General features: G+C 38.6%; 2 protein-coding genes across 5 annotated transcripts in view; one reads left to right on the top strand and one right to left on the bottom strand.

The window, feature by feature from the left end:
• The window catches only part of LOC114294237 (DExH-box ATP-dependent RNA helicase DExH5, mitochondrial), a 58,678-nt gene that overhangs the window by 22,116 nt on the left and 18,200 nt on the right, over positions 1-18,362 (top strand). For all 4 annotated transcript variants that reach the window (XM_028238361.2, XM_028238364.2, XM_028238362.2 and 1 more), the window contains exons 5-8: positions 3,151-3,246; positions 9,268-9,456; positions 9,575-9,734; positions 9,815-9,945. In XM_028238361.2, coding sequence (XP_028094162.2) covers positions 3,151-3,246; positions 9,268-9,456; positions 9,575-9,734; positions 9,815-9,945 — 576 coding nt within the window. The remainder of the gene's footprint in view (positions 1-3,150; positions 3,247-9,267; positions 9,457-9,574; positions 9,735-9,814; positions 9,946-18,362) is intronic.
• Positions 13,078-14,448, bottom strand: LOC145801351 (uncharacterized). The gene has a single exon (XM_082892502.1). The coding sequence runs from the start codon at positions 14,123-14,125 to the stop codon at positions 13,151-13,153; it is 975 nt and encodes a 324-aa protein (XP_082748628.1). The 5' UTR covers positions 14,126-14,448; the 3' UTR covers positions 13,078-13,150.

Raw genomic sequence — 18,362 nt, 5'->3', positions numbered from 1 at the left:
GGGAATTACGTAACTTTTTGTACATTTAGAATATAAAACTGTATAGGAAAAAATATGGTGTAATTACATTTGTTCATTATACAATTACTAGTTTGATCGTGATAATGGACTTAGCAATTGAGTTGTCAAAAACAAGGAAACAAGAAACAAACAAAAGAAATAAGACCACTGAATTGATGTTGAGAATGAACTAGCAATCAACAACTGAAGTCTTGTACCTGATTGCTACCCTAGCAAGTTTTATTTGTAATAATAATGATTTTTGTCTTAAAAGAACTTAGAACTTTAGGAGAATAATAATTGATATTGATCATACCAAGGTAAATAACGATATAGGCTTGTTGTCATTGTCCTGATGGTTGAGGGTTGAGTCACATAAATTGTCTTTCCTGAAATGGGGGTAAGGTGACCTACATCTTTCTCTCCCTAGGCCCTGCTTTAGTAGGAGCCTTGTGCATTGGGTCACCCTTCTTACCCAAAAAAAAAAAAAAAAAAAAACGCCCAATTTTTGGCCAAAAAATAAAACACGTACACATGAAAGACATGAGGGAACTCTCCAAGTGAAATAGTCGCAACTTCACCATGATTCGGGAAGGTGAGAGTAGGCCTTCTAAAATCTGCAATCTTTAAAAGCTCATCACCAAATCAATATGATTTCTCATCAAGTCCAAACCTAAGTTCTTATGCTTTCTTTTTTCCAAATAGTTTTAGAAATCCGCTAGCATGATGTTAGTTTTTATCTTTTGGGGTCACATGAGGTTTGTGATGTTGCTTTTCATTCAAATTTGAATGATTGTATGGCGGAGCAGTTGGTAGATCTTCTCAGCTGGCTTTATGATACACTCCATTTCCAGTACCACATGAGCCATGGCACGACCTAAGCATAGACTTTGTCCTAGTTCTGCCACATACTCTTAGGGAGCATGCTTCCATTTTTATGGTGGTGGATTGCTACAAAAAATGGTGTTCGTTGTTCAAGGACTTATGATGCCATCCATATTGCTAAGAAGATCTCCTTAATAGTAGTTGTCCAAATTCATGGTTGGCCAAAAGAAATCATTTTGGACCATGATGCGAAGTTTATGAGTTAGTTTTGGTGTACTTCGTGGAAAATGCACAATAGAAGGCTGAAATTTTCTTCTTCTTTTGGATGGCCAAACGGAGGTTGTTAATCGAAGTTTGGATGACCTTCAATGCCTTTCACGCGACCTTGTTGGTAGTTGGGATCAAGTTCTTCCTATGGCCGAATTTGCTTATAAGAGTTCAGTAAATCGGACTATTGGTCACAACCCCTTTGAGACTGTAACAGGTTTACTTCCTTAAAAACCAATTGATATGGTTCCTTGCCTGTAGAGGAATGTCCTAGTGTTGAAGTGGATGCTTTTTGTAAGCATATTTGTGATATACACAATGAGGATCAAAGTTAGTTTGTTATATAAGCAATGAGGGGTATAAAGCATATGCTGATTTGACATGCATTGGATGATGCACAACCACTCGGGACCTTGGATATTTAAGCTTTATGGGTCTTATCTTATGCTTATTTTTACATTATCTACATTGGTTGAAGTTTTTTAGTTTAGGGGTATTTTGGCAATTTCCAAATCGCCCATGGGTTAAGTTGCATATTACAGTACAACATACAAGGGTTTTAGGAACCAAACTTTGTCGTCTTGAAAGTGAAAATTTTGTTGCAAAAAATATTAGGAGACCAATTTCATTCATCATGTGAGTCGTCACTAAAAGGCCGTCCCAAAAAGTCAAAAAAAGGACAACGACACAATTTTGAAAATCTCACTAATAAATGCACTTCAAGGGACAAAACACTTACGTGCCAAAATGTTTACTTTTGAGACGAAAATTTTGCTTTCAAAATGATAGGAATTCATTACTAAAGATCTAATTTCAATGCTAAAAATACAACGACGACACTTTTGACAACTAAAATATTTTGTCTTCACAAAGTGATTTCGTCTCTACATTTGTCTCTAAAACCGTAATTTATTGTTCTGTTAGGATTTTTATTTATGGATATTATTTAAGGTTTTGGGAATTAAAAGTCATAGTTTTCTAATTGGAAATCAATACCTATTAGGTTAAGAATACTTATAAAAGCTATGTAATTGCTTCTAATTTGGAGAGAATTATTGCCATCTAATATGTTCTTTTAAGATTGTATGATCAAACCCTATATGTGATGCTTAAGGTCTCTAGGAGTAATTCCTAGAACTATCTTCTTCTTCTTCCCCTTTTTTCTTTGTTAAATTCTTTGTACTTTAACTGCCAACGAGACATTTTTTATCAATATGTATTTCAACCGTCACATCTATTTCTATGAGCACAAGTTTTTCCTCATTTCAGCAGCCATTCCTTGTCCGACATAAGAGGGCTGAATAATGACTTCTTTCACTCTTTTGAGTTTTCCGAAAACCTTTTAAGACATCCAAAAATTTGGCTACAATAACTAATCCAATTCTGGTTAGCTTGAAGTATGAAAGATAGTGGTTCCTTTGTAGATGTTGTGGAGGATTTGATTTGTTAGTTCGGTCGGGCTTTTGTTTTCGCTTTTGTATTCTTTGCATCATCTTGATGCTTTCTCAATAAAGTTTGGTTATTTATCAAAAAAAGAAGAAGAAAGATAGTGGTTCCTTTGTGATCCCATCTATGCTAACAATTGATAATTTTTCAGTATGCCATAAGATTTGAGTTTCAATCTAGCGCCTAAGATTTTCAGTATCATACAACTATGAACATAGTTGTGTGGATTGTATTGCAATATGAATGTAGATCAATTTTCTTGGTGCAAATTAACAGATATTAAGGGATTCCTTTGCACCTTCATTGCTTTATATACTTTGTATTGTTGGAAAAAAATTATTTTTGCTTTTTTGATTAATGTTGAGTTCATGTTCCAGTTTATTGTTATGGTAAATAGAGAAGATTGTATTACTAGTTGAATATGGTAGTAAATTATTAGTGATTTATGTTTTCTACTGATTTAGCTTCCTAGTTTTACATGCCATTTAGTGTCAATTACTTGTGGGTGTTTTGCTTTATTTACTTCAGAAATCATGCAAGTTAGGTTATCTTCTCTAATTCTGAATTCACGACAGAACGGTACAAATGTTGTAATAAATTGATTTGTTATAGGAATCTCGAGAAGGTAGAAAGATGATGAAATTTCGTCAAAGTCTCCCTGCTTATAAAGAGAAGGATGCTTTATTAATGGCCATTTCACAGAATCAGGTATGTCAGGACCTGCCTGACCTGAAGTTGCTGTACTAATTACTCCTTTTGACTGAAATGATGGATAAATGACCATTGTAATCACTAGAGAGGCATAAATGACTATTGAAATCTTTGTATCACTTGACTCTATAATAAAGAGGCTTTACGCCTTAAACAATTTGAAGTCCTCACTTGTTACCGCCACCCTCATTGTATTAATTTACTTAGAAAATATGAGGAAGAAGAACTCCGAAAATATGAGGAAGAAGGAATATATTTCTGTTATATTCAAAACTTCTTATTTTACAAGACCAAATGACACTCCTTATATAGGAGATATTACAAACATCATTATAACCCATTATATGCCACTTACATATTATATATTACCACTATCTACCACTATCATATTATATACATGCCACTATCTACCACCAACACCACTATCATATTCTATACATGCCACTATCTACCACCTATGTTACATGGACTCGGGTACGGGTGTTGGGTGCGGGTATGTATCTAGAGGTCGGACTCATCAAATCATAAATTTAACGATACGCGGACTCGGCAAAAAAATGTCATATTTTTATATTTTTAATCTAATATGTGAGATAAAATGGTATTATATGTAACTTATAGTGTCAAAATGACATTTATAGCAATTATATAATAATATATACATATAATAATAGTGTTATATACAATTATATAAGAAGTATCCGTTGAAAAGTATCCGACACATATCCCATACCCTTGTCCGAGTGTCGGGTGTCCGACACGGGTATTTGATTTAATTTGAAGAGTCCATGTAACATAGTCTACCACCAACACCACTATCATATTCTATACATGCCACTATCTACCACCAACACCACTATCATATGCCACTATCTTATTATATGCATTAACACAAATTTCCAGCACTCCCCCTCAAGCTGGTTTGAAGATATCTTCCATAGTCAGCTTGCTAGTCAGCTTATCAAATTGCTTCTTGTGTAGTCCCTTCGTTAGCACATCAGCTAATTGTTCACCTGTTGGAAGGTAGGTCATACAGATTATGCCAGCATTGATTTTCTCCTTGATGAAATGTTTATCCACTTCTATATGTTTTGTGCGATCATGTAGAACTGGATTATGAGCTATAGATATAGCTGCTTTGTTGTCACAATAGACCTTCATAGGTGTCGGGTGAGAAAGCTTTAATTCTTCAAGAATTCTTTTAATCCACATTACTTCACAGATTCCATGGGCAACAGCTCTGAACTCTGCTTCTGCATTACTTCTAGCTACCACATTCTGTTTTTTACTCCGCCATGTAACTAGGTTCCCACCTACAAAGGAGCAGTATCCGGATGTTGATCTCCTGTCTGTAACACTTCCTGCCCAGTCTGCATCTGTGTATACTTCAACTTGAAGATGTCCATGTTTCTTGAACAGTAAGCCTCTCCCTGGAGTTCCTTTCAAATATCTTAAGATCTTATAAACGGCCTCAAAGTGCTCTGCCCCTGGTGAGTGCATGAACTGACTTACCATGCTGACTGCAAAGGCAATATCAGGCCGCGTATGAGACAAGTAAATCAATTTCCCGACAAGTCGCTGATATTGTTCCCTCTCTTTGACTTCTTCAGCCTTAGCAGCTTGTAACTTCAAGTTAGGCTCGATCGGAGTCTCCACCATCTTACAACCAAGCATACCTGTTTCTCCAAGGAGATCAAGAACATATTTTCTCTGATTAACGAATATACCTTCCTTGGATCTTGCAAATTCCATTCCGAGGAAATACTTGAGGGCTCCCAGATCCTTAATGTGAAATTCTTTTGCGAGTTTCTCTTTGAGGGCTGCTAACTCTGCTTCATCATTACCAGTTAAAATGATGTCATCAACATAAACAATCAAAATTGCAATTTTACTGTTTTTTGAATGTTTATAAAATATTGTGTGATCTGCTTGACTCTGCGAGAAGCCACAACTGATAACTGCCTTCCCAAAGCGTTCAAACCATGCTCTTGGTGATTGTTTGAGTCCGTATAATGACTTGTTCAATCTGCATACTCTGTCGCTTCCAAGTCTCTGCTCAAATCCCGGCGGTAGGCTCATGAACACCTCCTCTTCAAGATCACCATTGAGAAATGCATTTTTAATGTCAAGTTGATGTAGAGGCCAATCTGAATTTACTGCAAGAGATAACAGTACTCTGATGGAATTTATTTTAGCAACAGGAGCAAACGTCTCCTGATAGTCGATCCCATAAGTTTGAGTGAAGCCTTTAGCCACCAGTCTCGCCTTGTATCTCTCAACGCTTCCATCTGCGTTACATTTTATCGTAAACACCCATTTACACCCAACTGTTTTCTTGTCTTTGGGTAGATCAACTATCTCCCAAGTACCACTTCTCCTTAAAGCATTCATCTCCTCCATGACTGCTAATTTCCAATTCGGATCATCCAATGCTTCCTGTATATTCCTTGGAACAAACAAGTGTGAAATCCTAGATGTGAAAGCTCTATGGTTTTTAGACAGTCTTTGATAGGAGAGGTAATTTGCAATAGGATGTTTAATGCAATTTCGGACACCTTTCCTAATTGCTATAGGAACATCAAGGTCGGAAATAAAAGGAATAGGATTACCTAAAATTTCGATGCCAGAACTCGGGTGGACATTCGGGTCATTAGGATGGACATTCGGGTCATTATTCCTCAGATGAAATCGCTTCTTAGTATAAACCTGAAGCTCAGGATTTAGATCATTTTGTAGTACTTCTCCCCCTAAACAAGAATCTTCTTGACTAGGCACCATAGAACTTGGTTCTCCTAAGTGATCATTATCAGACAGATGTGGTTTTTGTGTAGGATAAATGACATTGGGGAGCGGGATAGAAATATCCCAAAAACGGTCTTCTACTCCACTTGTCTCCCCCTGAAGAGAAGTGTTGGGGAAATAGGATTTTGTTTCCACAAATGACACATCCATACTCACATGAAATTTCTTGGTTTGAGGATCGAAACACTTATACCCCTTTTTGTTTGAGGAATAACCCAAAAAAACACATTTTATAGCACGGGGGTCAAGTTTTGAACGAAATTGACTAGGAACATGAACATAGGCAGTACATCCAAAAACTTTGGCGGGTAAATCAGAAAAACAACCTCGTGTCAGGAAAAAAAGTTTTGAGACAATCGAAAGGTGTTTTGTATGTTAACACCTTTGTAGGCATCCTGTTTATCAAATAAGATGCTGTTAAAATTGCTTCATCCCATAAATATTTAGGAACATGCATGTAAAACATTATAGCACGTGCTACTTCAAGTAGATGTTTATTTTTTCGTTCTGCAATGCCATTTTGTTGAGGGGTATCCCGACATGTAGATTGATGAAAAATCCCATTTTTTTCCAAAAACTCACCCAACTGCTCATTGAAATATTCTGTTCCATTATCAGAATGTAAAATACCAATTTTGGTTTGAAATTGGTTTTCAATCATATTGTAAAAATTTGGGAATAAATTTTTCACGTTAGATTTTTTATTCATCAAATAAATCCAAAATAAGCGGGTATGGTCATCAATAAATGTAACAAACCATCTTTTACCAGAAAGAGTAGTGATTTTAGAAGGGCCCCAAACATCACTATGAATCAAATAAAAAGGTTTGGAAGCCTGGTAAGGTTTTGGCAAGTAAGTAGAGCGATGAAATTTTGCAAAAATGCAACTTTCACAATGAAAAGAAGAACAATCAATCCCTTTAAATAATTCTGGAAATAAATGTTTCAGATAAAGAAAACTAGGATGTCCTAGCCTATAGTGCCATAGCATTATTTTTTCTCGAACAGAGATTGAACTAGTACTATTAAAGCTCTGAGCTTTTTTATTACTAACAGGTACTTCATCAAAGTAGTAAAGACCTTCAAGCATCCTAGCACGCCCAATCATCATCCCCGAGTTATGGTCCTGAAATTTACAATGGGATTCAAAAAATGTAACACGACAATTAGAATCCTTAGATAGTTTACTGACAGACAAAAGGTTACAGGCTAAGTTGGGGACGTGAAGAACAGTATTGAGATTAATTTTCTCAGTTAGTTTAATAAATCCTTTTCCTGCAATAGGTGAAAAACTACCATCGGCTATTCTGATTTTGTCATGACCAGAACAAGGGAAATAGGTACTAAATAAATGGGAAAAACTAGTCATGTGATCGGAGGCACCGGAATCTATGATCCACGGAGAGAAGTTTAGGCAAGAGAAGGCTTTAGGATTTCTACCTGTTTGTGCCAACAAAACACTAGGAATACCGGATGAGGAGTTGGATTTTATCAGCTTTAAGAGTTGATCAATCTGCTCTTTGTTGAAGGGACCTGAATCGGCTTCATTAGCGGTAGGAAAGCCACGATTCTTCTCTCCTTGTTTGCTGCTTTTCCAGTTGACCGGTTTGCCATGGATCTTCCAACACGTTTCGCGTGTATGGCGAGGCTTGTTGCAAAAATCACACCAGACCCGTGGCTTATCATCAAACTTGCGCTGGTAATTTGCAGCCTTGTTGGCCGCAGCATCGCTAATTAAAGCAGAAATTTCAATTGATTCACCAGTACCTTTTTTCTTAAGCATGACGCTCCTTCGGCTCTCTTCCCTTCTGACTTCGGCAAATACTTCGCCAATGGATGGGAGAGGAGGTCTGCCAATAATTCTTCCTCGCACTTCATCGAACTCAATGTTGAGGCCGGCAAGAAACTTGTAAATACGGCTGTCTTCCACAGTTTTCTTGTGGTGGTTGCAGTCGTCAACCGATTTCCATTCGTATGTGTTGAAGATGTCAAGATCCTGCCACAACCTTTTCAACGAATTGAAATATTTGGTGACGGAATCATCTCCTTGACGAATCTCTCCCAACTTCAAAGTTAATTCGAAAACTTGAGATTGATTTCCTAGGTCAGAATACATCTGACTAACATTATCCCACAATTCTTGTGCAGTAGGATAGCACATGTAATTAGAGCTTATATCCTCCTCCATGGAATTGACCAACCATGTCATAACCATGGAATTTTCAGCGTCCCAACTGTCGAACAGCGGATCATTAACAGCAGGAGCCTTCTTGTCACCAGTGATGTAACCGATCTTTCCTTGCCCACGGATATACATCCGGACAGATTGTGACCAGCGGAGAAAATTATCACCATTTAGGCGGATGGTGGTGATTTGGATAGAGTGAGAGTTTGACGTTTTCACCGGAATGGTAGCGGCAGGGGTTGAAGTGGTTTCGGACGTGACTTCCGACATGGCTATAACGGTTTTAGGGCTGCTGTGTTTTTTGTAGCTCTGATACCAACTTAGAAAATATGAGGAAGAAGAACTCCGAAAATATGAGGAAGAAGGAATATATTTCTGTTATATTCAAAACTTCTTATTTTACAAGACCAAATGACACTCCTTATATAGGAGATATTACAAACATCATTATAACCCATTATATGCCACTTACATATTATATATTACCACTATCTACCACTATCATATTATATACATGCCACTATCTACCACCAACACCACTATCATATTCTATACATGCCACTATCTACCACCAACACCACTATCATATTCTATACATGCCACTATCTACCACCAACACCACTATCATATGCCACTATCTTATTATATGCATTAACACAAATTTCCAATATTATTTTCTAGGCTTTTAATGCTCCAAAAGTTTGTTACTGGATCCTATTATGCATGTAGTGTGGACCTGCTCAATCATTTTGAACCAATAGAATGGTAAATGATTTCGTTTCACTGCAACTCCAAATGAATAAACATGGCTTTTATGTTTGATTTGGGACTTAGGTGTTGTTCCCTTTGGCACCTTCGTATCATACATTTTTGATTGTCAAGATTTCTAACTTTACAAATGATACAACTTATTGGAGAATTGGATGTTTAAAAAGACAAACTGGTTTCTAGTAGTGTTAATGTGCACTTTTCCCCCCCACCTTTGTAATTTGATTTGATGTAATTCTATAATAGGTAGGATTTTGTTACAGGTTGTTATCGTCTCAGGTGAAACTGGGTGTGGGAAGACAACGCAGATTCCCCAATTCATTTTGGAATCTGAGATTGAGTCTGTTCATGGACCCTTATGTAGTATTATCTGTACTCAGCCTCGACGAATATCTGCTATGTCTGTTTCTGAAAGAGTTGCTGCAGAGAGGGGAGAGAAATTGGGTGAAACAGTGAGTTTTCTGCTACAATCGCAACCATTTATTGGCATTTTCCATCCATCACCTTTGTTGGGGGTTTTATTTTTTTATCCTAAGTAATATTTCTGTTTCTTGGTTTCCTTCTATAAAGGTTGGTTATAAAGTTCGGTTGGAGGGTATGAAAGGAAAGGACACCCACCTCCTCTTTTGCACCACAGGCATCTTGTTGAGAAGATTACTGGTAGACAGAAATTTGAAGGGCGTCACTCATGTTATTGTCGATGAGATTCACGAGCGTGGAATGAATGAAGGTAGAATGTTGTCTTAATGGAGGTTATTATGCTTGGGAATTTGAGATGTAATTTCTAACTTGATGCATATTCAATTCTAGATTTTCTACTTATTGTCCTCAAAGATCTTCTTCCTCGTCGACCGGAACTGAGGTTGATTTTGATGAGTGCAACCTTAGATGCAGAGCTTTTCTCTTCCTACTTTGGTGGGGCTCCAATGGTTCATATTCCGGTGAGATTCTCATGAATAGTTGTTCTACTCACAAGTGAATGCAGTCACTTGTTGCCATTGTTCAATAATAATGATTCATGTTATTTTGTTCTGCTGTTATATATGCTGCTACGTAGTTTTACCTGTAATTAGTAGTATTGACCATTTTTAGGCACACATTTTTATCTAAGTTGGCTGCTACTTGTGGTACAGCATGTCTAGTTTCATTTGATGCTGTAGATTTTCTAATGATATGAAGCTTACTGATAGAGCTACTGTTGTTATATGCATAATATATGCTTGTTATTGGATGTCATATTCTGTTCTACCCACACAAATTTGAAGTTACAAATATACTTTCTGATTCTTGTTTTGATTTTGTGAGGGAAATATTTCACTTTGGCAATGGTTTAGCCTCTTGTATTATTATGTGGTTTGGTTTTTGCTTACCTTGGAGCTATCTCACTATTTCCATTTACTTTAGATTCGAGGATGTGGAAATGAGTAAATCTGGTCATGCCATAATTAATTTATGTTTGAGTTTAGTATTAACATAACAAATAGATTACTTGTGCTGAGCCAAAAAAATTTAAAAAATGGATTACTTGGTTGAGGTTGTCCTTAAAATACCGGATGATCAGATTGGAGAGAAATTGTGGAGTAGGAATGAAAAGGTGCGTTATCTTTTGCTAATTTGAATTGCTTAATACATTTTATGTACTCCATTTTGCATAAATGAAGCTTAATAATAAATGGAAACCTAAACTACCCAATTCTCCTTTCATTGAAAGTCAAATTTTTCATAGATAAGGAGACTGGTAGAAATGAAATAATGATGAAGAATTAGTTGATTAAGGTAACAAATGAGCAACCTGGTACAAAAAGAAGTGTTAAAACTTGTGTATTATTGATTGATTAATTACAAGATTGTTGTGTTGATCTATTGTATTACAAATCAGAGTGGCATTATATAGGAGAGGGTTTGGGTAGTAGGTGTAGTGTAGTGGAGGTGGTAGGTGAAGTGGGTGCTAGTGGAGATGGTAGGTGGAGGAGTAAATTGGTAAATTCTAACAGCCCCCCGCAAACTCAAGGAGGATAGAAACTAACCAACTTGAGTTTGAAAAGAGGAACAAAACAAGAAAATACATAAAATAAAAATAAAGATAGGAGACACTGTATGGTCGTGTCAGACCGTTGGTGAAGACACTGAAAGGTGGTGCCCGACCGATGTAGAAGACAGTTTATGGGGTCATGGCGGACCGTTGTAGAAGACAGTTTATGGGGTCATGTCGGACCGTTGTAGAAGACAGTTTATGGGGTCATGTCGGACCGTTGTAGAAGACAGTTTATGGGGTCATGTCGGACCGTTAGAGAAACTAACCGGAATCAATGTCGGGACAGTTTACAGAGTCTTGTCGGACCCTTGTAGAAACTAACCGGAATCTATGTCGGGACAGTTTACAGAGTCTTGTCGGACCCATAAAGGAGCTAACCGGAATCAATGTCGGGACAGTTTACAGAGTCTTGTCGGACCCATGTAGAAACTAACCGGTATCTATGTCGGGACAGTTTACAGAGTCTTGTCGGACCCATTAAGGAGCTAACCGGAATCAATGTCGGGACAGTTTACAGAGTCTTGTCGGACCCATAAAGGAACTAACCGGAATCAATGTCGGGACAGTTTACAGAGTCTTGTCGGACCCATAAAAAATCGCATCCTCAAAAGGTGCGCCCAATTTTTCAAAAGGCGTGCCATCAAAAGGCGTGCCCAAGTCATCAAAAGGTGTGCCGGACATGATGGCGAGGCACGTGGGCGCCTTGGCTTGCGTGCCCGTTTGTCGGCTGGTGGCAAGTGGCGCGCGATGCGCGTGGCTGCCTCGGCTATATAACCAAGGTTGAGGCAGAGGCTGTGCAAACCAGTTGGAAACCTCTGAATTTTGGCAGTCTGAAACACTCTGTAAACCCTGCTCTGAAACACTTAGCAACCCAAAAACATGGCCTCTTCTTCCCGTCCAGCTACCCAGAACCTGCTCACGCTCTTTCCAGAACTAAACGAGCCCACAAGAGAAATAACTGGTACGGTGGCCAGTGAACCTCAACCAAACACCTCTGGTTTTGCTCCATTGAACTTTCCGATGCGGTCGGTGGAGCAAAAAATGGCGGTGCAAACTGATATTGAGGCCAATCAGTATACTCTGAAGTCATGTGTGGAAACCATGACGGCGGTCACAAATTTGTCGAACCGGCTGCAGAGTAGGACAAATGAGGTGCAGCATGTAAACGCCCAACTGGCTCTGCTCCAACGCATGTATAAGGATGCGCGAGCAGAGATAAGCGTGCTAAGGGCAGAAAACAAGGAGCTGAAGCGGAAGGCCACCGTGATGTTCCGATTTGGAGGGCCGCCATATGCGGCAGTGGAGGAGTATGGGGGAGTGAACTTGCTCGGCGGTGTGGAAAACACGGAGGCAGCACCGTCAAGGACTGTCCAAGACGGAGGCAAGAAGAAGAGACCGGCGGCAGAGTAGATCGGTGGGTGGCCGTCTGCAGAAAAGAAAACAAAGTTGTTGTTGTTGTTGTTGTTTTTTTTTTTTTTTTTTTTTTTTTTTTTTTTTTTGTGTAAAATGTGGATCGGGGTTGAGCCCGATATGAATAAAATGAGTGTATTGTGCAAATCCGAATGGCGAGCAGAAAAATTAAACTGGAATGAATTTTTTTTTTTTTTTTTTTTAAATAAAATAATAATAATAAGAATAATAATAATAAAAAATAAAATGAAGTGGGGGAAATCAGTGGAATCAATTAAGGCTAGGATAATATATTGGAGTGGGGAAAAGAATGATGAGAATGTTGAGTATATAATAAAATAAAAATGGGTATGTGAAAAAGAGTAAAAAAAAAGGGTTTTAGAGAAAAGAAATAAAAATAAGAGAGTTGAAAATCAAACAGAAGAAAGAGAGAGGACAAGCCCACGTGGGTTGCCTCGTGTTTTTTTTTTTTTTTTTTTTTTTTTTTAATAAAATAAAATTAAAAAAAAAAAAGTGTCATAAAAGAGATCAAATAGCACATGGGGCTGTTATTGTGTAAAGGGATTGTTGGAATAATAAAAAAATAAAATAAAATGGGCCTCTTTATGCATGTGCGTGTGTGGGGGGATGGATGATTATGTTGGAAAAAGAAGAGAGAGAATTGGGATGGATGATTATGTGTGGGTCTCTTTATGCCGTCCTCACTTTACAACAGCCACCAACACTTGCCCAACCTTCTCGAACAACACCAAGCTATCAAGCACGCCGTGTCGGAGCTCTGCCTTGAGTGACAGATCAGCAGCCTCTTTCTTCTCAGCCTTGAACTCGGCAAGATACCGATAATAGTCTCCTTTCATTTTATAGTAGAAAACAGTGGACTCTCCACCAGAACAGGAGGGAATGAGATGCTCATCAATGACAGTCATAATATCACCGCAAATCTCAGTGAGCTCCGGCTCCAGAGTCGCAACCTTCTTCATCGCATCCACCATCTCGTCATAGCGTTCGGCTTGCTCGGCGAGCTTGGCGACGTAGAAATCTGTGATTACGGCGGCGCTGCAGAGCGTTGCTGCTACTGGGGCCTCCGGCGAGCTAGGACGAGGGAGGAACGGCAGAGGCGGCGATGGCGGAGGCGAGGTCGTCGGCGGTGGCAGCCGCGAGGGGCGGCGTGGTGGTTTCGGCAGAAAAGGGCTCGAGTCGTGTCGGTGGCGCACATGCATCATGGCTCTCTGGAAAGCCTTCACCAACCCTACACCGCAGATAGCACCCGCGCACTGGGCTACCATGTACAACAACGCTCGGATGAGTGACACCTTACGTGCCAAGAACAGCCCGAACGTTACTGCTGGGTTTATGTGCCCTCCAGAAATACCGGCGGTGCAGTAAACAAGGACGAAGATCATGCCGCCGAAGGCCCATGCGATGCCGAGGATGTCGACACCGCCACACTGGTCAGCGTTCTTGATGGGGTCAGTCTGGCTCTTGTAGCCGATGACGGTGAGGACGGTGATGTAGAGGAAGAGAAGTGTGGCTATGAACTCTGCAATGATAGCTCTGTAGAAGGACCATTTTGTCAGCTCCACCACGTCCACTAGCGGAGCTGGAGGTGGGTCGTGGTAGTCCTTGGCTGAGAACTCCTGCTCTGTTACTACTGTTTCCTCAACTTCCTTTGCCATTCTAGCCTCAAAACAAAAGAGCCTCTGTGTGTAGTGAGAGAGAGAGAGATTTGAATTGGTTGAGATCCGGCGGACGGTCAAGGCAAGGTTGCCGCCCGCCGGAAGGCGAAGAACACCAAGATCTTTAACCTTGCTCTGATACCATGTTAAAACTTGTGTATTATTGATTGATTAATTACAAGATTGTTGTGTTGATCTATTGTATTACAAATCAGAGTGGCATTATATAGGAGAGGGTTTGGGTAGTAGGTGTAGTGTAGTGGAGGTGGTAGGTGAAGTGGGTGCTAGTGGAGATGGTAGGTGGAGGAGTAAATTGGTAAATTCTAACAAGAAGCACTAGGAGATGGCATAAATTGCCCCTCATCCAACCTGGCATAAAACAAAACATTGAATGATCACATGAAGTCCCCTCTCAATCAAGCACTCCAACAATCAAGTTGGATAGAAGAGGACCTAAAAATCTCTTTTGCTTCCTCCTTTTGTGTCAATATGTGATGTGATGTGGTCTACGGGGAAAATGAGCCTGATTAGTTATATTTTTGTATGAGGATTATTTTGGTAATTTTGCATTTTAGGGTTTTTAAAGAGTCTATAAATAGGACTCAATTGAGTCAGTTGAGAACTTGAGCGGAGGACAAGATGTGAGAACTCTGTGGGTTTGTTAAGGGTAATGACCATGTATCTTTCCCCCTCCACCCCCTTCTCTATTCTTCTGCATGTGGATTCAAGCCCCTTAGTGGACTATATGGTTTTCTTCCATATCTTTCTCTCTCTATACTTGCGGATTCAAGGCCCCTAGTGGACTCTAGGCTTTTCCACTTTTTTGTCTCTCTCTAGCCCCAAGTTATTGCCTAATTGATCCAAAACATATCTATTTCAATAATACACTGCAGTTTGTGTTTATTGTTGTGATTTTCCAGGTTACATCAATGTGTTAGTCTCCTTGTTTTCCGTACCATGTATCTCTTAATTTTCCAGTTGAAGAAGAAAAATGCCAATGATTGGAGTGAGGAAGGGTAACTGTCCCACCACTGAACTAGAGTTCCTTTTAACCAAGATGCAAACCTCATAGCTCCTTTGATAACACATTCTGAATAGTTAAAATTTCACTTTGATGAATAAATAGTGCAGTGCAGTGTTTTGAAAAGCGTGCCTAAGCGCGTGCCTAAGCTTGAGGTGAGGTGACATAGAGGAGGTGCAATTGAGGCAATGAGGCGAGCGCTTTATGTTGAGGCTCGAGGTGAGGGCCTTATGCGCTTCGCGTTTCTTCCTCTCGTTGCTGCTCTTTGCTTTCGCTGGTCTCTGCTTGCTTGCTGCTTGCTGCTCATTGCTCTCTAGTTGCTGCTTGCTGGTCAGTGCTCGATTCTCTTCTTCTTCTTTTGATCTTCTTTGATCTTCTTGTTCTTCAATCTTCTTCTTCTTTCCTCTATCTCTCAGTCACTCTCTCTCTTTCTTCTGTTCTGTCCTATTTCTTTCTTTTTTTTTTCCTTTACTTTTATGTTGGCTGATTCTAACCCCCCCCCCCCCCCTCTCTCTTCTATTTTATTTTTTATTTTTCTTCTTCAATTTTTTTTGGCTTTTCTGTCTTATTTATTTAATATATATATATATATATATTTGCTGATTAGTTTATAAGAACAATTTTTTTTATTAATTTTAATGATATGTGTTTATTAATTTTATGTGGATGATCTTAGTACATAAGGTTTTTGGTGAATGTGAATGTGATACTTTAAACCTTTTGTTAGATATTATATTTTTAATATACTACATATATTTGTTATGTTAAAAAGTTTGCCTATTTTATAATTTTGCTTTGCTTTTACTATGTGCACCTCGCGTTGGTGAGGCGTGCGCCTCGCCTCGAGCCTCGCGCTTAGGCTATAGGAGACCGTATCACCTCGGTGCGCCTGGAGCCTTTTAAAACACTGAGTGGTACGTTGGGAGAGTAAGAATTGTGTTTCTAGTGAAGTCTCTAAAATTGCCCCCAATCCAAGCTTGAATGGTATTTATTAAGAGAGCATTTGTAAAAATAAAAATTGATTTTTATGACATGCTGTTCAAGTTCAATAGTTCATTATGGAGTCACCACAAGCTAGTTACTCTAGTTGAAACTGTGAAAGCATCTGTTAATTTGTTTTTTTGATAAGTAAATAATATTTGTATTAGAAAAAGTTCCAAGGAGTTACCACCCTTGTACAAAAAGTTGAAACAAAAAGAGAGAAAATCAATAAAAACAAAAAAGCATTTCTTTCACTTCTTCATGTGCTTTCCCCCCCCCCCCCCCCCCCCCCCCCCCCCCCCTTGCCAAAATTTCCATTGAATGCAAGCCTCTTCAATTTTTTTTTTAGTTTTTTGATAGTTTCTGTCAGGCAGCTGTTTAAATTCTTCAATAGGCAGTTCGATAAGAACAATACTTAAAAGATCATTGGCCAGCAATTTACATTCTTGACTGCTTTTGAATTCGTTTCAGTGCAAACAACCTGAAGTAAAGCTGTAAAAAAACACAATGCTAGTGCCCTTTAGTTCTATAGTAGCTTTGCAAAACCTCCGAAATACATCTTGAATTAGGCGAACTTGAATGGGAAAGACAAATCCTTGCTAGGGTAGAGAGCCATTGCCATTAACATGGAGGAATGTAACAGTAAATATGAATATGGATCACTACTCTTACAGAGGAAACATGTGTTCAGACCGCGAATCGTATGATACAAACAACCATGCTCATAATTATGAGAGACTAAATTCTGTCCCTAGAACATCATTTTCAAAGGATATCATTATTCCTCCCAGCGCACTATATAATTGCCAATAGATCTATACTTCACCTCTGAGAAAAGTGCGGAGGAAGAAAATCACTTCCAAATATCCCTCTCCTCAGTTCTATGGAAATCCTTTGTCTTCATACTTGTTCTTTGACAGAAATCTTCCTTTTCTTAGAATTTCAATTTTTTGGACATCTTAATATACAAAATTGATGGGCTTCCATCTCCCTTTGCATGTGGTGTAGCCATTTTCTTATATAGCTAAGGAAAGTTTTGGTTCATCTGCTCCAAGATCTTGTTCCTGCTTCCCGTCTATGAATAATAATACACTTCCTTCCCGTCAGGTAGATTGAGTTGGATCACAAAACGAAAGGGAAGAATTTAATGGCTTTGTCATGTGCATTCATACGACATGATATGAGTTTTAGGCTTCACGATACAAATCGCTATCTGGAATCGCAAATTTCTCTGAATTGTGCGATTCATTTTTTGAATCGGTTTTATCGCATCGAATCGTGCAGTCATGCGATTCTGTGCAATTCAAATATTTATATATATATATATATATATTTTTAAACCTTTTAAGGCACTGAACGACATTGTTCATCAGAAAAAAAGGAAAAAGAAAAAAGAGATTGATTAGGGTTTTTACTGAAATTGAAACAATTGTTGTTTCTTACCTCGATAGAAAAAACAGAGATTGATTAGAAGAATTTTTCTTACAATCAAACCACCACTGGCCATTATCGGGGATCATTGAACCTCAAAGACCATTGACCCTTTCTCATCGATGGTGTGGATGTGTCATTCTTCATCTTCGTTCGACTTCTCTCCTCTCAACTGACCTAATTGGAGTCCTATATAGAGACTCAGATTCTTAAAAAATCCTAAAATGAAAAATTACCAAAATAACCATCATACCAAAATACAACAAAAAAAATCTAGTCATTGTTATTTACCCCTCAGAGCACATCACATCAAAAACTTAGCCTCTAAGGACAATGTCGCTGAATCCTAACTCACTTTCTATCATAAAAAAGACAAGGTATCAATTAATCTATTGATAAGTAGAATTTTTACAAAAGTAAACTCTCCTTGAGTTTGCTCACTCTTGTAAGCCAACTGTTTTGGGACTAAGGATAAACAGTTTCAGATAAATTGGGTGCTCTAACACGCTCGGATACCTTCTTAGCACGGAAAAGAAGGGACAGTTAGTGGTAAATGTGGATGCTCTCCAAGCAAGATTGGGTAGGAGTAATTTACTCTTTTTTTTCACCCCCTCAAAATGGTCTCCTTGTCAATGTTCCTTGAATGTATGCTTCCACATGATGCTTTTGACAAGCGGACACAATCCCTCCCTCATCATCTACAAATTTTTTTTTATTTTTTATTTTATTTATTTATTTTTTCTTCTTCTAACAAAAATGAATAAAACTCATGTCAATGCCTAACCAAAGCCCTTGAGGAAGAAT

Source organism: Camellia sinensis, chromosome 10 (genome assembly GCF_055761805.1).
Source record: "Camellia sinensis isolate YWXY chromosome 10, ASM5576180v1, whole genome shotgun sequence".
NCBI classification, from domain to species: Eukaryota; Viridiplantae; Streptophyta; class Magnoliopsida; order Ericales; family Theaceae; genus Camellia; species Camellia sinensis.
This window is presented reverse-complemented; position numbering and strand designations above follow the sequence as displayed.